Raw genomic sequence first — 24159 nt, forward strand, 5'->3', positions numbered from 1 at the left:
GAACCCCACCACTGGTCAACATGCAGAAAATAAGACTGCAGAATGCTAAATTGTAAATGGAATGTCTCAATCACACTTCTTGGCTTAAGGCTCAAGGATCTGTGCATAGGAAGGAGCAAGAGCCAGAGGTGATGAATGGCTTCTAGGAAACGATATTTTCTAGACCCAACAGGGAAGGTGCACGTTTGAACTCACCAAGACTGACAACATGCACATAACGTGCACAAGCTCAAACCAGACAAAACCCCAGCACGGAAGTGGGGAAAAGGACACTGAAGCCAAGCCCTCACCAAGATGCTATTCATAATTGATAGGTTGGGGGAAAAGGAAATCAGTTAACACTAGATATATCAACTGCACTCCATGGCAGGCTCCATGCTCAGAAGTAGCCATACAACACAAACCAGACTCCATGTTTTTTGTTATTTTTTTTTTTAAGATTTATTTCTTTATTATGTACACAGTGGTCTGACTACATGTATCTCTTCAGACCAGAAGAGGGCACCAGATCTCATTACAGATGGTTAGGATCTACCATGTGGTTTTTGGGAATTGAACTCGGGACCTCTGGAAGAATAGCCAGTGCTCTTAACCTCTGAGCCATCTCTCTAGTCTCCAGACTCCATGTTTTTTATTGTTGTTGGCATTTAGTTTGGTTTGTTTATTTTTTTTTTATTGAGAAAAGGAGAAAAAAAAAAACAAGTTTCCACCTCCTCCCAGCCTCCCATTTCCCTCCCCCTCCTCCCAACCTTCTCCCCCTCCCCCCACTCCTCTCCCCCTCCCTCTCCAGTCCAAAGAGCAGTCAGGGTTCCCTGCCCTGTGGTAAGTCCTAGGTCCTCCCCCCTCCGTCCATATCTAGGAAGGTGAACATCCAAACTGGCTAGGCTCCCACAAAGCCAGCACATTACGTAAGATCAAAACCCCGTGCCATTGTCCTTGGCTTCTCATCAGCCCTCATTGTTTGCCATGTTCAGAGAGTCTTGTTTTATCCCATGCTTTTTCAGTCACAGTCCAGCTGGCTTTGGTGAGCTCCCAATAGATCAGCCCCACTGTCTCAGTGGGTGGGTGCACCCCTCGTGGTCCCGACTTCTGTGCTCATGTTCTCCCACCTTCTGCTCCTCATTGGGACCTTGGGAGCTCAGTCCAGTGCTCCAGTGTAGGTCTCTGTCTCTATCTCCATCCATCACCAGATGAAGGTTCTATAATGAAGATACCATAGAGAAAATAAACACACTGATCAAAGAAAACAGCAAGTCCAACAAACTCTCATCACAAAACATTCAGGAAATATGGGACACAATAAAAAGACCAAACCTAAGAATAATAGGAGTAGAAGAAGGAGAAGAAGTGCAGCTCAATGGTCCAGAAAATATATTTAATAAAATTATAGAAGAAAACTTTCCCAACCTAAAGAAAGATATACCTATGAAGGTTCAAGAAGCATACAGAACACCGAATAGGCTGGATCAAAAAAAAAAAAAAAACATCCCCTCACCATATAATTATCAAAACACAAAGCATACAGAATAAGGAAAGAATATTAAGAGCTGCAAAGGAAAAAGGCCAAATTACTTATAAAGGTAAACCTATCAGACTTACACCTGACTTCTCCATGGAAACCATGAAAGCCAGAAGGTCCTGGATAGATGTACTGCAGAAACTGAGAGACCATGGATGCAAGCCCAGATTACTATACCCAGCCAAGCTTTCGTTCACTATAAATGGAGAAAATAAAATTTTCCAGGATAAAAACAAATTTAAACAATATGTAGCCACAAATCCAGCCTTACAGAAAATAATAGAAGGAAAATCTCTAACCAAGGAGTCCAACAATGACCACAATAACTCAGACATCTAGAGACCCTTCATCAACACAAATCAAAGAAGGGAAACACACAAACTCTATGACTAAAAAAATGACAGGAGTTTACAACCACCGGTCATTAATATCACTTAATGTCAATAGACTCAACTCACCTATATAAAGGCACAGGCTAAGAGATTGGATACGAAAACAGGATCCAACATTCTGCTGTTTACAAGAAACACACCTCAACCACAAAGACAGGCACCTACTCAGAGTAAAGGGCTGGGAAAAGGCTTATCAAGCAAATGGACCTAAGAAACAAGCAGGTGTGGCCATACTAATCTCTAACAAAGTTGACTTCAAACTTAAATCAATCAGAAGAGATGGAGAGGGGCATTTTATACTCATAACAGGAACAGTTCATCAGGATGGAGTCTCAATCCTGAACATCTATGCCCCTAATATAAAAGCACCCACGTACATAAAAAGAAACATTGCTAAAACTCAAGGCAGCCATCAAACCGCACACACTAATAGTAGGAGACTTCAACACTCCTCTCTCACCAATGGACAGGTCAATCAGACAGAAACCTAACAGAGAAATAAGAGAATTAATGGTTTGTTTATTTTAAGAGAGGGGAAAGAACGAGAAGTTGGGTGGGTGGGTAAGTAGGGAAAGATCTGGAAGTACTTTGGAGAGGGAAAAGAAAATGGTTAAAAATATTTATGAAATTCTCAAAGAACAATAAAATCATTATTTTAAAGAAGAAAGGGGGGCAAAAGACATGTCACTGGCTTATCTGGAAAGAAAGAATACATTCTAAAGAGACACTTGTAATTCCCTCTTTGTACACCTGACTATTGGAAGAATGGACCTTTAAGAAATTAATATTTCTCCAGGAATATTCTGCTGTGACAATAGCTGAAAGCATAGGGGCAGCCAGAGGAAGAACTTGTCTCCAGGAGAAAAACTTTACAACTTGTCAGGTGACCTTGCAGGACAGACTTGGCGCTAAAACAAGGGTGGGCAGGGGAGCAAACCTTGGGCACTGCTTAGTGTGTATCCTCTGTTTTGTCTTTAAATACACTCCTGTGTTAGCACCCCAAAGATAGACTTGAGGAAGGGTTCGTTGTGGTACATTTCTTTTTTTTTTTCTTTTTCTTTTTTTTTTTTTTTTTGGTTTTTTGAGACAGGGTTTCTTTGTGGCTTTGGAGCCTGTCCTGGAACTAGCTCTGTAGACCAGGCTGGTCTCGAACTCACAGAGATCCGCCTGCCTCTGCCTCCCGAGTGCTGGGATTAAAGGCGTGCGCCACCATCGCCCGGCTGGTACATTTCTTTAATTTCCCCAGCTACTCGGGAGTTTCTCAAGTCCAAGAGCAGCCTGGGCAACACTAAGAGATGCTAACGGAAAAAATAACAAAAATGGAAGTCCAACAACTTGCAGCAAAGTAGACCCAATCACCTCAAGTACTTCTTGAGGCCTTTCTCATATTGGCCAGAGTGAAACCAGGAAGCCACCACATATCAGTGACACTGAAACCAACAGTTTCCCCATTTCAACAAGGTCATCAGATACCTAGACCGTCATCGAGAAAGAGGTCAAATATTTAAGAAATATTTGACTTGGTATGGTAATTTATCCTCCCAACTCACTGATATGATGAGCAGGTAACTCTCCTACATCCTCTTTCCAGGCCCTACGGGAAGGATGTTTAAATGCTGCAGCTAGTAGGAATGAGATCACTACATCACTATGGAAGCAGGATGAGCCACACCCCAAAGATGATCACTCTTTGGCTTTGTTCTCTATAGCAAGGGAATGCTGATGGAATTTTAACCTGGCCTATAGCTTCAACCCCACAGAAAGCATATGATAGATCGGTAAGGGCTGCTTTTGTTGGACGATTATGTCATACAGTTTTCCAATCACCTCTGTGAAGCATTATGAATTTATTACTAATACTAAGGGAATTAACACAAATGAGCTTTAAAGGAAGCCCCAAACCCAGCATCATACGGTACAAGTGACATTTGATAAAGGAGAGAAATGGGATTATGTCACTCTTATGGTATGTAAAGTCTTGGCCACACACTTGAGAGTTTGCTTGCATTTGGATCGGCCAGTATTCTCCAGATTGTGCTGATCTATCCCACAATCACCTCTCCTTCACATATCTCCAGCTGGAAGTGTCAGGGAAGCCACCATCCCTACCCCTTTCCCTGCAACAATGGGTGGAATAGTGATAGCGAGAAGATAAACTTATCCAAAACTCCCTTCACCCCAGTGCTCAAGGTAAAAGGACCTGAGAACTAGCGTTGAGATGGGCTACGGGAATCCTAGTCGTCATCTTCTAAGTCCTGCTGGTTTGCCGAATCAAAATTCCTTGCCCCAACCGTCTGTCCTCAATTCACTGGGACCTTATCAATTCATTAAGTAAACGGACAGGCTTGGTCACACACACAGTACTGAGAGCATCCTATTTAGATTACTGGTCCAAGAATTCCAAGTTACATTAGAGGTAATTATTCAAACTTAAGACATGTGTATACCTGGGGTGCACTGTACAGAACAGCAAGATAGAGCTATCAGGAAAGTGCAGGAATTTTAATTGCATAACAAATGAAGACGCAGCATGTACTTTGCTCTTGGATCCTATAATGTAGTTGAAAGACAAAAATTAACATAAATGTCAGCTATTAAATACTTTATTTAGGAATGTTTGTCAAGCAGGACAGTAGAATAATTTAATAATTCACACTTTTTCTGATTCACAAAGCTTGGGGAAAATGCTCCAGTACAATAGGCATCAACTCTTGAATACCCAAAGCAGTTTGTCTTCCCTCATTATTCTGGGTAAGAGATGAGTGTAGATCAACTTAGCTTTACTGCATAAATTATTCCCCTAAACTAATTTGCAACATACAATTCTATCTGTAAAAAGCTTACACAACCCCTCATAAATAAAATATGAATAAAAATATGAAAAAAACACACATTTTAAAACTGAGCATGAAAACTGAAAACGTTGGCTCTGGCCACCAACCTTTTCCTTCAAATGTTCAGCATGGGCTGGACCATGAGCTGCGGGGAGGAGGAAAACAGCCGGAGCTGAGTCGTCAGCCCAAGAATTCACTGAAGTTCCTGGGCCTCGGAATTCAAGTGTTCAGCTGAAATTTCTACCAAGTCAGTGAGAACAAGAGGAGAGTTCTCCAGGAGCGGAGCCATGATGATTTATGTCCCCTTTTCCACATCTCTCCACATATTTCAGTATGACACAGAAGGGAGGAGTAGCTTATTTTAAAGAGCAAACATACACTCAAGGGTAAGCCTATTGGTAACCTAGTTTTCAATGCTGTTTTTGGATTTTGCTCACATAGCCCACGCTAGTCTAAAGCTCACTATGTAGCTAATAACAACCTTGATCCCTACCCCATGTATGAGTGTCCCCATATCCAGGCGAGCGTCCCCCTATCCAGGCGAGCGTCCCCCTATCCAGGCGAGTGTCACCATATCCAGGAGAGTGTCCCCATATCCAGGTGAGTGTCCCCATATCCAGGTGAGTGTCACCATATCCAGGTGAGTGTCACCATAATCGGCTTCTTCCTCATTGCTTTCCTCTTGTTTACACGACAAACCAGCTTCACCGAAGACTTCAGAACACGGTGTGTCCAGCCAAGGGAACTGAGGCCTGTACAGGTATAGGTGGCCAAAGACACACGGGACAGAGCATAAGGAAGCTGCCCACTCTGTATGCACAAAGGCACATGGGACAGAGCATAAGGAAGCTGCCCACTCTGTATGCACAAAGGCACACGGGACAGAGCATAAGGAAGCTACCCACTCTGTATGCACAAAGCCTCCTACCATGGGCACCACCTGGGAGACATCCTGCATGTCGCATTACCTAACATGCCTAGAAATGCTGCTACCTAACAGTCCTCCAACTGTTCCACCTTGCATTTAGCAGGCTGTTTCTTCAGTAGTACTAACTGCACTCACATCAGATGTTCTCCTAAACCAGAGGCTGTGGATGTAACCAATGGGTAGAGCACTAACTTAGTAGGCAGGCCCAAAGCCCAAGGTTTAAGCCCCAGGACGGAAAAAACTGAATGCTAATAAACTAAGTAAAGAAAGTATGTCAGGGATAAAGGACTCCATATTTAGTACACAGCTTTTGATTTATTCTGAATTATTTAGTACTATTATTTAGCACTATTATTCTGAATTTATTAGTACATCTTATTCATGTTTTTATTTGACTATATATATAATCAAAAATCCATTTAGACAATGTTCCACTTGAAAACAGCAATTAGATAACTCCTGGATTCCTGGATTTGGTTCTGTTCTAGTCTGAAGCACTAAGGATTGAACCTGGGATCTTGCTTCTACTGGGCAAGTGCTTTACCACACACCCAGACCTTGAATTATGTAACCTAGCATGTCCTTAAACGTGTTATGTCCTTGCCTCAGCTGACCAAGTATCTGAGTTTATGAGCACCTTGGTAAAAAACATTACTTTTTAAAATAAAATATTAAAAATATTTAGAAGATGGTAAATAAAAAAATCAACATGAACCTAGTATATAAAAATAGTTCTTTATTGCCCACAAGAGTTCAAGGCAGAAGGAATGCTATCTCTATTGCATTCAGCTGTATGTATTCATCTCTACTCTCCAGCAAAAACTGGTCTCCAATAAAACCAATGCTTCCCAAGCCGAGGAAGAAGCTCACATTGTGATATCCTGCCTCAAAATGCACCATACAACATAAAAGGTGAGCCTTAGCAAGGCTTCTCAGTACTGTGCTGGTCTGAATGTGATGTCCGTAGGGGTTCATGTCTGAACACTCAGTTCCTTATTGGTGGCACTGTTAGGGGAAGTTATGGAACCTGTAGGAAATGCAGTCTTGCTGGAGAAAGTAAGTCACTCGGGGGTAAGCTTTGAGATTTTACAGCCTGGCTCCACTTCCTGTTCCCCCTCTGCTTCCTGTGTATGGATGAAATGTGATCAGCTAGCTTCCTGCTCCGACCACCATGCTTTCCCTGACTGCTGCCAGCCTTCCCTGCCATGATGGACTCCATCTCTCTGGAACCATAAGCATCAAGAGACCCGTTCTCTGAGAAGTTGCTTTTGGTCATGATGTTTTACCACAGCAACAAAAAGTAAATAATAAAAAATTGGTCTCAATCTTCTGCAAATACTCTTATTTAGCAATAGCACAACATTGGTGTCTTAGAAACCCAGCAGATACAATTAAACTGTATCACAACAGAATCTCCTATTTTTAAGGCAAAGATACATAGATTAATACTGACGCATTACAAGACGTTTATGTACTAAAATTTCTATGGCCTCTAAAAATAGAGAATTCATACCTTTTAGACTACAACTGGTCACACATTGTTCTTTTGAAACATGTTCATATAAAGATAGAACCATTTTAGTATCAAATGTCACCCATATAGATATGATTGCCTAATTAATAAAAAAAATGTGCACTTGACCCCAATCAACAGCCATCACAACAGAATCATCTCTGATTAGATGGTGAGCTGTAATCCTCCATCCACAACCAGAACGTGTCCTGTGATGTATGGGGACTCTAGGAGAAACACAACCGCATGAGCCACGTCAAGAGCGTCTCCAAACCTCCCGAGAAGGATATTTTTCGTGAAATGTTCTTCTTTCAAGTGTTTTGTCATATCTGTGTGAATAAATCCTGAAATAGAAATGTAAATTCAGTTGAGAGTACGGACACTAAAGAAGGCTGTCCATCTTTTATAAAGAGAATTTGACATTATTAATAAACATTGTTTAGGAAATGCAGAATATTGTTAGCAATTAATTATGTGTACAGTTTTATTCACTTTAACTCAGCAAACAGTTACTGAACACAAAAAAAAAATGCCTAACTCCCAAGTCCATGACTCAAGTCTTGGCAAACATGAAGATAACACTGTGGAATGTAACAGGCAGATACAAACACGAGTGAAATGCAGCAACCATAATCTATGGGAGAGGGAGTAACTGCTGCATACCCAGCAATACAGTCTGGTGACTCCCCTTATAATGCTATAAATAAAATGCTACAAAAATGACTTCCACATAGGTGGGGGAGAAAGTGAGAAACAGTGTTGAGAGACGGTGTCACAAAAATGGTCCTATGAACTGATTTTGCAATCCTAATAAGAATTAATCCATTCCATTTACTAAACCAAGGTAATTGATGACAGGATAGCCTGGGATTCCAAAGTCCATATAAGAAAAAAGTCTTATGGTCATATCTAATCCTGATTTAAAAAATGTATGCAAAAGATGAAATTTTTAACTCAATATTGGTATATATGCAATGGAGTATGCAGAGAGCAAGTTCTGCAGAGTGAAATATTATATATTCAGTGATTCACAATGGTTGTATGTATGAATATATACACACACACACCAGGATCAACTACAGGTTTAAGACAGTGGTTCTCAGACGAGCAAGGCATATACTCACTCCTAAGTGGATATTAGATAAGCAAAGGATAACCAGCCTACAGTCCACAAACCCAGAGAAACTAGGTAACAAGGAAAACCCTAAGAGAAACATACATGGATTCCCCTGGGAAGGGGAAATAGACAAGATCCCCTGAGAAAATTGGGAGCGTGGAAGTGGGGGAAAAGGGAGGACAAAAAGGGAGGAGAAAGGGAAAAAGGGAGGGGGGATGAGGCTTAAGGGAATGGGATGGTCTAGATGGGGGAAGAACAGAGAGGGAGAGCAAGGAAAGAGATATCTTGATTGAGGGAGCCATTATGGGGTTAGGAAGAAACCTAACACTAGAAAAAAGTCCCAGGAATCCACAAGGATGACCCCAGCTAGGACCCTAAGCAATAGTGGAGAGGGTGCCTGGCCTTGCCCTGTAGTCAGATTGATGAATATCTTAAATGTCATCATAGAACCTTCATCCAGCAACTGATGGAAACAGATGCAGAGATCCACAGCAGAGCACCGGGCTGAGCTTCCAAAGTCCAGTCGAAGAGAGGAAAAAGTGAGAATATGAGCAAAGGGGTCAAGATCATGATAGGGACATACACTGAAACAGTGTACCTGAGCTAATGGGAGCTCACCAACTCTTGCCTGACAGTGGCGGAACCAGTATAGGACCAAACCAGGCCCTCTGAATGTGGGTGACAGTTGTATGGCTGGGGCAGACCATGGGGCCATTGGCAGCAGAACCAGGATTTATTCCCACTGCTGGTTCTGGCTTTGGAACCCATTCTCTTTGGAGGTACACCTTGCTCAACCTAGAAATAATGGGGAGGTCCTTGGTCCTTACTCAAAGCAATGTGTAAACTTTGGTGACTTTCCATGGGAAGACTTACCCTCTCTAATGAGTGGATGGGAGTGGAATGGGCGATGAGGTGGAGGGAGCAGAAGGAGTGGAGGGAATGGGAACTTGGATTGGTATGTAAAATGAGAAAAAAATCTTTTTTAAAATAAATAATTATTTTTAAAAAGACAGTGGTTCTCAATCTTTGGGTAGCAACCCCTTTGGAGGTTAAATGACATTTTTGTAGGGGTTGCATATCAGATACTCTGTATATCAGATTTTTACATTATAATTCATAATAGTAGCAAAATTACAGTTATGAAGTAGCAATGGAGTAACTTTATGGTTGGGGTCCCCACAGCAAGAGGAACTGTATTAAAGGGTGGCAGCATCAGGAAGGTTAAGAAGCACTGCCTTAAGAGATTCCTATAAGATATACATAGATCACCAATAAAATGTTAACACATAGTATTTTGTTCACTAATACTAGAAAAAAATTGAGACATGGTCTCACCAGGTAGATCAGGCTAGCCTAAAACTCACATAAATCCACTGGCCCCTGCCTTTTTTTGAGTGCTAGGACTGAAGGTGTATGCCACCATGCCCAACTTCAATCACTAGGTTTTGAAAGAAAGAAAGAAAGAAAGAAAGAAAGAAAGAAAGAAAGGAGGGAGGCAGGGAGGGAGGGAAGGAAGGCAGGAAGAAAGAAAGAAAAAAAGAAAAAAGAAAAGAAAGATAAAGCAAATACTAATCTTCATGAGAGCACCAGGTAAAAGTTCAGGGTGACAAAAGTGTACGAACTGCCAGACGAGCCATAGGAAGTGAAAATTCACCGTACACTCACACACACTCACACACACACACAAAAGTTTTCAAATTGACTTACGTTAAAGCTAAATAAATTAGATTATAAATCAACTTTAATATACTATCATTTACAAGTGATATGTTGATAACTGAGCTAAATACTGGAATCTTCTGCTAGTTTATTGTGTAATACTAGGTGATTAAGTTTACTTTGAGTTTTCACTCATGAAAACTTAAATGTTTTCTTTAAAGTCCTGTGAGAAACAATTGTAGCTTTTTCTCTCTCTCATAAAATCTAAGACAGTGAGAGGTGACTCATGAAATCTGGAAACAAATTGAGAGGTATTTCAACAGGGAGCCAGCTGACAACATCTACAGCATAAAATAATGTTGGTACCAATGACATAAATGAAGATCCACATCTGTAATCTTAAAAGTAGGCTACACATGAATTGCATGTATAAACAAGGTGAAACATACATGCCAAAACGCTAACATTATCATCTGATCACCGCTGGACATCAAAGTGACGTGGTTACTAGAATTGTACACCCGATCATGATTTTCTTTGTACTTTTCCTTTTAAGCTGTCCACACAGATATATATAAAATCTCTGCACCCAGATAGAATTATTGAAAAAATATGAACATTATGAGTTACAGATGGCCTATAATGAAGGCCAGAAATAACAACACGGATGCTGTATTACTTGTGTTTGCCTGTGAGACTATACCGTGAAACACAACCTCCTCTACAATGAAATCTCAGCACATTTATTTGAGAACTCAGCGGCATTTCCTTTCATCTTCAAGCACAGCACGGGGAGGAAAGGATGAAGGCAGCGGCTGGCACAGACAGAGAGACAGCCTCTGCGGACTTCCAAATGACGAGCAAACGTGCTGTTTTGAGACAGGGTCTCACTGTGTAGCCCTGGCTGTCCTGGAACTCCTGTCATCGAGGCTCGTCTCAGACTCACAGAGACCCGCCTGCCTCTGCCTCCTGAGTGCTGGGAGTGGGCCACCACATGTGGCCCAAAGGTGGAAGTTAGTTCTTCGGTAAGGAGCCAGAATCCAGCAGAATCCAATTCTCTCAAGAACCCAAGAGTTACTGAGATCCAATGCTGTGTTAGCCTGCTTCTTTTCAAGGGTGCTGTAGAGAAAATGAACCCTACAATCACCTCAGATTATAAAAATTGAGTGAAATAAAATCACTAATGTTAATGCTAAAAACTTCGTGTTACTATCCCTCACTAAGGCTCAGGGGACATTGCAGAAGAGGGGCGGGAAGACTGTAAGTCAGTGGACCAGGATGTCTGCTATGAAATAGGTTTTCCCTGCATATGACAGGGAGGCTGAACCCATGAAATCTCAACAATATTGTCACCTAAACAAGACCTGCACAATGGCAGTGTCAGCTGACACGGCAGCATGGAAGGGAAATCTCATGAGGCCTGACCCCGAGATGAAGAGCTGCAGCCAATTAATGCTGCTGACAAAAGGAGGTTCAATTGCCTCGAAGGATGAGCCCCCAGTAGGCTAGCCGATCCCAGGCAGTCAGCCCGAAACACATGCACACAGAAAGCACACTGAAAGGACGAAGCAGCACACCAGTATCTGTGTAACAATAACAACTGAAGACGAGATCGTGAACGCAAGAGGGGGATGGGAGAGAAGCAAGAGGAGCTGGAGTGGAGAGGGGAGTGCAAATGACAGAAATACTGATTCATGAATAATCTCAACATTTTTTTCTTTTTTCTTTCTTTATTTATTTATTAAAGATTTCTGTCTCTTCCCCGCCACCGCCTCCCATTTCGCTCCCCCTCCCCCAATCAAGTCCCCCTCCCTCGTCAGCCCAAAGACCTGTGGGAAGTCCAAGGACCACCCACCTCCATCTAGGTCTAGTAAGGTGAGCATCCAAACTGCCTAGGCTCCCACAAAGCCAGTATGTGCAGTAGGGTCAGAAACCCATTGCCATTGTTCTTGAGTTCTCTGTAGTCCTCATATTTTTAAATTAAAAAAGGAAAATCTCTTTGGGATGCAAAGAATTCATGATTCAATTGTCTTTTACTCTAAAATTCTAACAAAATTGGCACAAAGTGTTTTATACTAACTTAGTAAACTCAGCAGAAAAATGATGCAGTTTAATCTAAAAAGCAAGCAAAAATAAGCCACAAGAAATTACAGTAGCCATGGTTTAGGGACACTTTTGTCAGTATAGGCTAGCAACTTTCAGGCCGACTCCCAGCTGGTTCTGGTGGGATTTCCTGTGGAGAGGACACCACTGGATTCAGGTTCAAAAATCAAGGTTCTGTCCCCTGCTCTGTGATGCTACACAGCTCTGAGAGAAGGAAGCTGTGCACGGACACAGGAGGAACAAACCAATCAAAGATGGCAGGTCCCCTGAGGGCTCCTCTGGCCGTGCATGGCTGGCTTTTGAATAAGCAGTCATCATGACTAGAAGGTAAAAAACTGAGAAAAAAAAAAGCCCTCATTTCTTACATAATTTCTTACACACAAATAGGTGTGTGGTCATTTGAAACATAAAGGGGGTCTCCTCCACAGTTCCTGCTTGGAAAATAAGGGTATCAGTTGTCAGGGGGACTGTCCACAGCCTCTCTGCAGACCTATGGACACATACCAGGAGCGAAACATCTCAGAGAGAGCTGTTGGCCATCGCTGAACTGCAATAAAGTCTAAACGTAACAAGGGTGTGAAGAAAGGGAAGGGCTTGTGAGATGGCTCAGTGCATAAAGGCACTTGCTGCAAAAGTCTGATGACCTGAGCTCAATCCCCGGATCCAAAGGTGGAAAGAACAGACCCCTGACGCTGTCCTCTGCCGCCTCCAGGGCACATGTGGACTAAATAAGAAACGCTTTCTTTTGTTTGCTTAAGGGAGGGAAGAATTTGCCCCGACATACCAGTTTTTCCTCTCGGGTTGTGCGCAATGTGACAATGAACGATACTCCTAGGGACCCTTCTCTTCTCTCCACGGTGTCCTTTTAGTTAGTAGACTTTATCTTAGTGCACTTTAGGTGCACAGAACTATTACACAAAGGCTCCAGTGCTGACCACACTGCCCTCACCCTGTGTTCCCTTCATTTCCCTACTGTTAGTATCTTACCTTAGTGTGGTTTATGCGCTACAACTAATGACACATTACTAGGAAAAATCTGCAGAATACAGGGAGGGTCACCCTTCAGCTGAGGAACAGACGTTAGCAAATGCTACTGCCACGTCATCACCATGACAGTACCGAGCACAATGGCTACTCTGACCCACCTACCTGCAGCTCTTCAGACTTCATATACCTGCTCCAGGTCATCAGAAATGAAACAAGAAATGCTAGGCTAGTCTCTTACGATAAATCATTTGGACTGTCCCAAATGTCAATGTTATCCTGTGCCAATGCTCTTGAACCATGTCTCCCATAGACATAAATTCACAGCCCAAACACTACCTACAATTACTCTCAGATACGGACCCCATATATCACAGAGCTGAGAGGAGGTATCAGTGGCTCCTGAACATCCCATTCATTTATCATTATGTTGTCTTACTTTCCAGAGCCCCAAAAGACTGTCCCCATATCATTCATATTTGTAAAGGCTCTGGAACTCCCCACCTTTGTCCCATGTGTTCACAGACTTAAATGGCTACAAAACCCGTAAACCACCAGCAGATGGCACTGTCCAGCAGAGGGTGCTGCTGCAGTGCTTCACTGAACACTGATCGCCCAGCTGGTGACAAAGCCGCCATCCCTCAGATCAAGAAACAGTGACTGAAGTGACATGCATTCTAGGACAAAGACACAACACTTCACTACCGGACATACAATGACACACCCAGCATCCAGCAAGGGGGTGGGAGGGCTGTGTCTGGGGTCACACTCAGGGCCCAGTGCATGCTGGGCAAAAGCTCCAGCCACATCTCAAAGCCCACTTTTAAAATATGAACTGTTTAGAGTCTGGGATACTCTGGCTTCTAAAAGCAAGCATATAGTTCTTGTCCAGTGAGAACTTATATTTTATAATCTCAGAAGAAAGTACATTTCATTGATTCATATTGAGTAGTAATTGACTATAGTCAATCTATCAAATAGTACATCTAATATAAATTATTGATTTCCAATTAACAAGATTCACCTATGATAACAACTTTACTTTATAAGCCAAGCAGTAAAGACCAAAGTGTAGAACAAGACCTTTAAAGAACAGTCAGATTTAGCACAGAGTGGCAGTCATTATTCGCCTTGTTCCCTGGTTTTCCTGCTACATTTGTTTTTCAACTGTTTTCCTATGGAACCTCCACTTGAAGTAAACGACATAAAAAGAAACAAACTAGAGGTCTGAGGGCTAGGAAGACGGCTTGGTGAAGAAAGAGGCTCCTTACTAGCATAAAGCCCTCAGTCTGGAACCCTGTATCCACATCACAGCCAGGCATGGCAACACGAAGGACCAGCACTGGGAAGACAAACAGATCACAGTCTCAGTAAGCTTAAACAATGAGCTTCAGGTTCAGGGAGAGATCCTGTCTCAAAAAATATAGTGGAGAACTGATTGATTGGCCTCCACACATGAGTGCATGGGTAAGTATACAAGTACACGTTTGTTAGCTCTGTTTAGAGATCTAGTGAAGATGCTGACATATCTTAATTGATGTGTGATGCTCTTCTGTATATGTGTTGCTTTTATTGGTTAATAAATAAAGCTGCTTTGGTCTATGGCAGGGCATAATATAGCCAGGATGAAAGAGAGAGAGAAAGAGAGAGGGCATAGTCAGAGAGACACCATGTAGCTGCTGAAGGAGAAAGATGCTCAGAACCTTTACCAGTAAGCCACAGCCTCGTGGCAACACACAGATTAATAGAAATGGGTTAATTCAAGATGTAAGAGCTAGTTAGAAAAATGCCTGAGTCATTAGCCAAACAGTGTTGTAATTAATATAGTTTCTGTGTGATTATTCGGGTCTGGGCAGCTGGGAAATGAAAGAGAAGTCTGTGCATATACTTAATATCAAAATTAAGTCAATAAATAATCTATAGAATTGATTAAATCTTATTTCAATCTAAGCTATGCACAAGCACACACACACACACACACACACACATACACAATGTAATATTACAAAGGCTACCCTACTAAGTGGGCACATTTTAGCAATAGATTCTATCCCCAATATGAATTGCACTGGAAAAATAAGATCTTCTCTAAGACACTTCCATAACAGTCTTAAAATTTCTTCTTTGTATACAAGCTGGATTTCCACCATTCATCCCATTGCCTTGACAACTAATCCACAACAGCCATTCTTCAGCATCTCCCCAGTGTGGTACACATCTATTCTACCTTCAGCACTGGACATTGCAGTGATTTGTTCATTTCTGTCTTTCCAGCTGCACTCCGCATCCTGCAGCAGAAATATTCATTTTTGCTACTCCTGGACCTAGGACATCCCTGGCCCAGAGGAAGCCACCCAGGACATCCACTGCATGAGTCTGTGTGAATTGGAAAGGACGTTCCTCCTAGCCAGTGAGCATTTACAGCACCAGAAAATAGAATTAACTCCTCATTACTCATACCACTGCAGCCCCAGAGAGAGAGGGAGAAATCGTGGTGCTCCACACACGAATCACCACCTGTAATGGTAGTAGACGGCTAGCTCAGCCAGCACTGACAGAGGCAGCCTGCACAAAGCATACGGAGGCAGAGAGCCAGGCCTACATAGTAGCAATGCAGCTTTCCATGGATAGCTTTTGTTCAGAGCCCCTTCTCCTTCATAGACGACACATCCAAGCTGCAATAACTTTCTAAGTGCGCGTGGATTTGGACTGTCTGGACTTAGCTAGTCTGTGACTGAACAGTGAACTGGAATAAAAGTGTGCGAGGCAGAAAACAGGTTCACAGAACATCCTGAAAAACACCCGCTGGCTCAATATTAGTGCCAATTCTTAGGTCCAAGCTGGAGCCGTGAGGGAGTTAAAAGCGAAAAGTGGCGGAGGTCTACAGTAGTAAACCTCTTAAGTAATTAAAATTGTAAGACAAAGATCTTACACTATCTTAGCAGTGACACATAGATCTGAATTATGGCATATTTTTATTAGCAAATGACAAATAATGTATAAATAAACAAAAGGGGGATAATAAGTAAATAAAAACATAATAAGACACTGGAGAATCCCAGATCATTAAGAGGAGACTGTAGCAGAAGGATAAAAAGACATAAATATTATAATTCTAAAGGAAACCTTGGGGGCATTATCTTTCAGCTCTCCATGAAACAGCCAGGTAGCTTTAGGTAGATTATGTTGAACCCCTGGTGACAATTTTCTAAATTGTCAGTGTGGCTGGAATAAGCCTGGTGTGGTAGAGCAAGCCTACAATCCCAGTATTAGAGAGTATAGTGAAGTCCTTGTATCAAAACACAAGATGCTCTCCAAGGTTCTCTTACCATAACGTATTTCTTAGCTTGTGCAGAATTTAAAAGTAAAGAATCTTATGTAAAACATGAGGAAAACATCTTTAGTCGCTAGCTTATTATCTCTTTCCACAGTGATTTTAGAGAGACACTACCCAAATGTCAATTAATGACGACTAATTTGTTCATCAACCATGTTACAGTTATTGTAGAGTCTTTACTGACCTGGTGCAACCACATTTACTCTGACTTTCTTCCGTGCAACCTCTTTAGCAAGCGAGCGTGAAAACCCAATGAGCCCTCCTTTGGTGGCGCTGTACACGGACTGGCCCACATTGCCTTTGAAACCAATAACACTCCCTGCGAGAAGAGAGGAAATGAAGTGAGTATAAACCAACTGCTTTGCACTTTGAAAATTCACGTAATGCATAGTCCACAGACGGAAAGGGAAACCCGCCTTCCTCCGTTCTTTGCTAAAATGAGTAACTCTGTCTGTCCTTCCACAAGTAACAGGTAAAGGGGTCAACCTGACCGTGACACACACGGCAAAGAGGAATGGAAAGAAAATGATGCCAAACCACCAGGGACAGGGAAGTGGGCTTACATGATCTGTTCTGTACGTGAAAGGGTGGAAGAGGTTAAATAAGGATGCTGGGAGGGCAGGCTGATAGCATGAATGAGAAAAGTGCTCTAGGCCAGGGCATTTGAACACCTGGCCCCAGCTGGTGCTGCTGTTCAGGGAGTTTCGGAGGTGTGGCCTTACTGGAAGTGTGTCATCGGGGGAGGGACGGGATTTAGGAGTATGTAGCTTCACCCTACTTTAATTCCTGCTCTACTTCATGCTTGTGGTTGAGATGTTATCACCTCTCTGCTTCCTGCTTCTGCCATCATGCCTGCCTCTTGCCTCCCCACCATGATGGACTTGTATCCCTCAGGGACCATAGGCCAAAATAAACTCTCTCTTTCGTGAGTATTCTGGGCCATGGTATTTATCACAGCAACAGAAAGGTAACAAGCCCAGGCAGAAATGAGTTAAAGCCGGACGATGTAAAATAAAGGCTGATTAATTTATGAGTCTATTGCAGATAAGAACAAGATCCACTTTCACCTCCAAGAATGAATCCAGTACATTAAACTACTGCCAATCAATACTGACTATACGAACTTCCTAACAGTGACGTTTTACAATTTTGTTTATATTTACTTTGTACTCCCTACTAAAGATTACTCAGTGACCTTGTCTAATAAATATGTAAAAATAATTTATAATTCAAATATCAATTTATGCAAATACATACAGTTTATGCAAAAAAACAGAAGTAGGGAAGTAATTTTCTGCACCACTGGCCTGTGCTTACAATACAAAAATTAAACAGGAAACTAACACTAACACAAAATTGAAATTATTTTAGAAAAAGAGAATTCTCTACTTTTTTTTATACTCAAGAAACCCAGGTTAAAATGTTTACTTGTATTGTACAGTCAACCATTGCCTGATGACGGTGGCCCCTTCCAGGTGCCACTGCAGGGTGGTTTCACAGTGGTGCGAGCATCTCCGAGTACACTGACGTGACCTGTGACTTCTTCTGCACTGTGGGGCACCTCCCACTGTTCTCCAGACACAAGCCTATGAATGCACAGACGCGCAAACAATGACAGGTATATGTGTCCCTAAGCATGAAGAGGAACAGTAAAATAGTAAAAGTTATCTACAGAACCACTGCCATCTCTCTGTGCTGCACCAACTGGGCTGTTGCGAGCCCATCACCAAATGTGGTTCCTTCGTAGAGAGAGGAAGAAAACTAAGCAGCACAGGAAGAAAGAAAACCATCAGGTTAAGGAAAGTGGTGGACAGGATAAGAGGTGTGGGAAGAAAAACAGAAAAAAGTGTAAAGTTCCAGGCACGGCAGCAAGGTCTGACAAGGAGCTTTCATACCAGCACCTAGGCCACACTCCGGTTTCATCTGGTCCAAGTAATGACTTGTAAAATACCAAGTCTACAGGTTCAGCCTTTCCTGTGGTACTTTTCTATAGAATAACTATGTCCATTTCATCTTAGCAACATTCTAAGATTCTGAGGATTTAGGTTTCTGAAACTTATCTAAAATGTAGGTGTTTTAACAGATTTGCCCTGTGAGGTCCAAGCAGTCTTGGGCCAGTGTGGTTCTTAAGAAACCAGAATCTGAAGTGGCCATGTCAGAAGGCCACAGGTCACCCGTTCCTCCTAAGAGAGAGATCTAACGAGCACTGTGACCCTTGTGCAGCCATTTAAGGTATTGCTTCTCACTTAAAAATAAAAAGTAGACGATCTGCTGCAAGTCTTAAGTACTAAACCGAAATCAAATTCCATGTCATTCTGGACTTTCCGCTCTTCAGGCCTCAACCCACAACGCCTCTTCCTTGTGATTCCAGCAAGCTGAAAGGCCAAGCGCTAATGTTCCTTAAACCTTGACACCAGAGAGATCAGTGATCCATGCAATTGCTGTAGGTAATTATTATAATTATTATTTAGCCTCCACGTCTACAAGTTTTTTTTTTAATTTTAAAAATTAGGTTGGATTTCTTTGCAACTTTTGAAAATAAAACTTCTACCTCCTCCTTCATACAACCCTCCCAGTTGCCCTCACAGTCTCTCAAATTAAGAGTCTTCTTCTCTTTATTGTTACATATACATAAATGCATAAAAAAGCCTGCTGTTTTTATGCTGTTTTCTAGTGTTGCTTGTATGTAAGGGTATCAGGCCTGACCACTTGGCACTAGATAACCAATTAGGGGGTTCACCCTTAGGGAAGGCTACTTCTTCTGTTCTCAGCAGCCCTTACTTTCCTGTAGTTCTTTCTTTAGGGGTAGGACAGGACCCCTTGAGTTTTCCCCCTTCTGTCTGAACAATGTCTACTGTGGTGCTTTGAAAGAAAATGGCCCCCAAGGGGGGTGCCACTATTAGGTGTGTACTTGTTAGAACAGGTGTGGCCTTGATGGAGAAGTGTCACACTATAGTGGTGGGCTTTGAGGTCTCATAGATGCTAAAGTCACACCCAATAAAACAAACCACTTCCTGTTGCCTATGAGCAAAGACATAAGAATTCTCAACACCTTCTCCAGTACCACGTCTGCCTGCACACGGCCAGGCTCCATACCACAATATACTGAACCTCTAAAACTATATAAGCCGCCACCTCAATTAAGTGTTTTCCTTATAAGAGTTGTCATGTGCATGGCGTCTCTTCACAGCAACAGAATCCCTAACTAAGACATCTACTGATAGATCACTGTCCATGTCTTGTGTAGGCAGCCATATTGTTGAGGTAACACGTGTGTAGCATCCTGGTTTTTCTAGGAAACACAATCTCATAGTGTATCATCTGGCCCTTGGGCTCTTACAATCATTATAGGTTTGACAAAAAAGAAAAAGAAAAGAAAGAAAATGGGATGCCTGATTTGTCTTGAAAATTGAAACTGCTGACAGAATTGGTACAGCATTCATATACAGCAGGACTTCTAAATGTGCACAGCTGTGGTCTCTCCCGTGCCATACAGTCTTAGAACACTGAATCTAGACGTCATTTTTAATACTTGGTAAGTTATCATTTAACGCCTAGCTGACTCCTGTGGAGAAGTACATCTGTGAGATTTGTCTCATTCATTCATTGGTTAAATACGTTTCCCATAGATACCAAAAGGATAAACTTCGCTGTTGATCAAGTAAATCAGTGGATTGAGTACTCTGATATTTATATGCCATAATTAGAAACCCACAAAGGTAAGAACTCACCTACATTAACGATGGATCCACCCTGCTGAATCATCGTCTTCATGGCCGCCTTGCAAGTCAGCATGGAGCCCAAGAGGTTAGTGTGAAGCTGAGATATCATGTCTTCAGTTTTTGCTCTCACTAGGAGACTATCTCTACAAGAAGGAAACAGCATAACGTGAACGAGTAGAACAAAACATTCACGTCTAGGGGCTGGAGAACTGGCTCAGAGTTAAGAGCTCCAACTGCTCTTTCAGTAGAGCTGAGTTCAGTTCCCAGCACCCACATCAGGAACTTCACAACCACCTGTAACTCCAGCCCCCGGGTATTCACCGTCCACTGCAGGCCTCCACAGGCAACTGCATCCATGTGCACGGTCCCAGACACATAACATTTTAAAATAGCAAAACAAGATCTTTTTAAAAATCAAGTTAAAACATAATTACCATCCTGATTTAAGATATAGTATAAGCAGTGCTTTCTAGCTAAGTGCTGGCCTGTTTCCGTTGTACCTCCATCTCTGCCTCCTATACACAGGTCAAGACAGGAGTCTGCAACCTTGCGCCACCATGGCTTCACTCCGTCAACATGACTCCAACCCTCTGAAACCATACCTCAGTGTAACACTCCATCGCCTTGGTCATGGTATTTTGTCACAGCAGTGGAAAAGTAACCAAGACATGGCCCGGTAAGAAAAATCTTGTTTTAAAAAGACATAAGAAATTGACCTCAATGTTTGACCAACCTGTTAATGCCAGCTGCATTTACCAGGAAATTGACTGGACCCAAATGTTTCTCCATCTCTTCAAACGTATGCTGAACATCCTCCTCTTTAGCAACATCACAGCTAAATGCCAAGTGGTTTCCTACGAAAAAAGTTAAATCAGAATTGCCTGTAAATCTCCACTTGAATTTCTAACTTTTTGCAATGTGATTAGACTACAAGGTGAGCCCGTGTTGAGCCTAGAGATGAAGGCATGTCGTGGATCCCTGTGTCCATGGACCACCTAAGGAAAGGGACATAGTAGGCAGAGGTGAAGAAGAAATAATGAGGTTTTATTTCTTCCTTCTTGTGTTTGTTTTTACTCTGAGACAAGGTTTTACTGTACTGCCTCAGCAGGCCTCAGAATTCAGCCCGACAAATGCTGGGATTACAGTGGGCCCCTGAGATAAACTATCACAGAAAACTAACTGGAAATTTGGGGTTTCCTTGCCGAGCACAGCACTACCAGGCTGTCCACGGTGTGCGACTTGGTGGATCCACAAGTTGAAGGCTATCCTGGGTAAGTGAGACCTCAAATGCTTCAGAAGAAGCAAGCTTAGAATGTTTAAAAGTAAAAATAGTTGAGGTCAGCAAGTTCACTGGGTAAGGGTAGTTTCCAGTAAGCCTGCTAAGTGAACTTATGGTGGAAAGAGAGAGCAGACTGTCCTCTGCCTTCCCCACGTGTGCCATAGCATATACATACCCACCCACCTAAATAAAAGACATGCAATTTTAAAACCTGCAATAAAATCTGGGCATGCCTGTAGTCCCAGCACTGAGAGAGGAGATTGCAGCTGTAAGTTTATGGCCAGCCTAGGCAGAAGAGGTGGCTCAGTAGAGCTCTGAGTTTGATCCCTATTACCATACACAAGCAATTATACATCAAAGGAAAAGTATTTTCTATTTAACAGGTTACCATGTTAACACACATGCCCCTTAGTTTATGATAGGGGTACACCTTCCTGGGTAGCCAAGACACATGGAGGAGATCCCAAAGGAAGCACACGGAGTAACAGTTGTCTAGAAAACTGGAAGGACGGCTGACTGGGTGCTGAAGCTTGTGTTCACACCCAGGATGACCGGCTAGCACATGGTGCCCGTCTGTGTTCCCAGCACTGAGGAGGCAGAGGCCAGATCTGGATCCAAGGGAAGCCTAGACTGCATAGTGAGACCCAGTGTCAGAGGAAGCAGGGAAGGCTGGAGCAGGGTCAAAGTCTGCTTTGTACTAAAGATATCACAGTAAAGTAAGGTCATCTCAACAATGGGGCAACTGAGGCACAAGAATCCCAAGTTCAAAGCCAGTCTGAGTTACATTATCAAGACTGTTTTCATATAAGTACATAAATATAGCAGGCACTGGCTACACCTTCAAGCCTGTAATACCCAATGCTTTCCTGATAGGGACATGTATTTTTCTCCATTCTACTAACACCACTGTCTTCCATGTTGTCTTCTCACAATCATCGAGACTTAAACTCGCAACTGAATGGCTATTAATAACCGGGGGGGGGGGGGGGGGCTGGAATTGGAATGCATTTAAAAGGATCTGACGAAACAAATTAATAACTTATTAAAGTGTTTGGTCAACTTGGGAAAGCAACCCTGATCTATCGACGGGCTGCTAGTCAGGTTTCTCTTTGAAATACTGTTGTGTGCCTTCGTGTAGGGCAAGAAGAGCTCTCTGGAAAATGCAATCTAGCCGTCTCTACCCGGCAGCCTGACCTCCCTGACTTCACCAAGGACGGTTCTCTCCTACCAGAGGTCCGAGCAAGGCGGCTATCAAATGTCCGTACTGGCCATGGGGAGATAGCTACTTCTCAGGGGTCCTAGAGATCTGCCTGGGGTGGGCGAGAGCCCCACTGAGGACTTGGTCATGGGTCACGAGCGATCTTGGGCGCAGACTGACCTACAGGGCCAGTGACCGGGAGCTCGTGGACTCAGGCTCGACGGCTGGCACCGCGGCCGCGCAGAGGGGGCACTTCTGCAGGTACCTACCGCCGAGCTCGCCTGCGGCGGCTTTGGCCACTTCCAGGTTTCTGGCGACGATCGCCAGACGGTAGCCCTTCTGTGCCATTAGCTGGGCTACAGCCCTGCCGATCCCCCTGGAGCCTCCGAAAACCGCACAAACTTTGTCCATCTCGGACCCCGGAAAGACACAGTTCCGTGGGGAAAAGGAGTAAACACTCCCTTCTGACAGCAACCCTAGCCACAGAATAAGGCGCGAAGAGTTAGACGTCAGTGCTCACGGACTCGTCGGTGTTGCATTGCATGCTGGGTTTTGTAGTCCGCGACTGTGCCTGTGAGCTTGCAACCTGCCTCTTCCCATGCTGGGATAGTTAATTGGCACTATGGTTCAGGGGCCAAAGGTCATTTGCTCAGAAATAATAGGGTTGCCAAAACCGTGGACTTTCCACTCCTTAGTTAGCAGCCACATTATGATCTTCTGGGTATGGACCTGTCCTGAGTCACCCACGTTTTTGCTGCAGACAAAACCTATTGGAGAAATATGAAGTCATCCCCCAAGTTATTACAGAAGTTAGCCCTGCACTGTAACATTATTATTATGAGGGTGGACGTCCTGTAGAAGAACACTAGCGGGATGTGGTGCTGTAGGCCTGTACTCCCAACACTCAGAAGGCCAGTCTGGTCTACAAAGCGAAAACCTGTCTCAAAGAAAGAAAATAAAAAAGAAAGGACACGGTGTAGAGGGGTTCCTTAAATGTGTGTGCTCTTGTTTGTGAGACGGAACCTGCTATGTTACCTAGCATGGGCTAGCACTCACTGTATAACCTTCAGCCTCCAGTGTGCTGGAAGTACAGGCATGGACCACAGCACCCTTTAACTGAATGATCTAAATAGTATGAAGATTAGAGAGCAAGCATAGATCATTATTGACAATATTGGGTTTCTGTACAACTAAATAAGATGTTCTTAGTGCTTTCAGATCTCTGTGAGTACAAGGCCAGCCTGGTCTACAAGAGTGAGTTCCAGGACAGGCTCCAAAGATATAGAGAAACCCTATCTTGAAAAAACAAAACAAAACAAAAAGGCAGCAGGTGGTGGTGGTACACCCAGCACTTCTGAAAGCAGAGGCAGGTAGATCTCTGTGAGTTTGAGTCCAACCTGATCTTCAAAGCAAGTTACAGGGCAACCGAGCTACACAGAGAAACCCTATCTTGAAAACTAAAAACAAACAAACAAAAAAGACAGTTGGGCACAGCGTAGCACACCTTTAATCCTAGCATTAGGGAGGCTGAGTCAAGTGAATCTCAAGTTCAAGGCCAGCTTGGTGTACAGAGG

General features: G+C 43.0%; 1 protein-coding gene across 3 annotated transcripts in view; it reads right to left on the reverse strand.

Annotated features, from left to right (window-relative positions):
* Cbr4 (carbonyl reductase 4) overlaps nt 1-23060 on the reverse strand; it is a 59064-nt gene extending 36004 nt beyond the window's left edge. The window contains exons 1-6 of one of the 3 annotated variants that reach the window (XR_005976335.1): nt 22855-23060; nt 20842-20962; nt 20118-20251; nt 16571-16705; nt 4853-7530; nt 4359-4461 (exon numbers count right to left, since the gene is read on the reverse strand). Coding sequence is in view for 2 of the 3 variants with exons in the window: in XM_041674113.1 (XP_041530047.1) it covers nt 7352-7530; nt 16571-16705; nt 20118-20251; nt 20842-20962; nt 22855-22996 (711 nt within the window). In the remaining variant the exon portion in view is untranslated. Of the gene's footprint in view, nt 1-4358; nt 4462-4498; nt 7531-16570; nt 16706-20117; nt 20252-20841; nt 20963-22854 lie in introns of those variants that run through there. The other 2 variants (XM_041674113.1, XM_041674114.1) reach the window with 2 other exon arrangements.
* Between the last annotated feature and the right edge of the window lie 1099 nt (nt 23061-24159).

Source organism: Microtus oregoni, unplaced genomic scaffold (assembly GCF_018167655.1).
Source record: "Microtus oregoni isolate MIOR12 unplaced genomic scaffold, Mior012 000025F_ref0000491, whole genome shotgun sequence".
Taxonomy (NCBI): Eukaryota; Metazoa; Chordata; class Mammalia; order Rodentia; family Cricetidae; genus Microtus; species Microtus oregoni.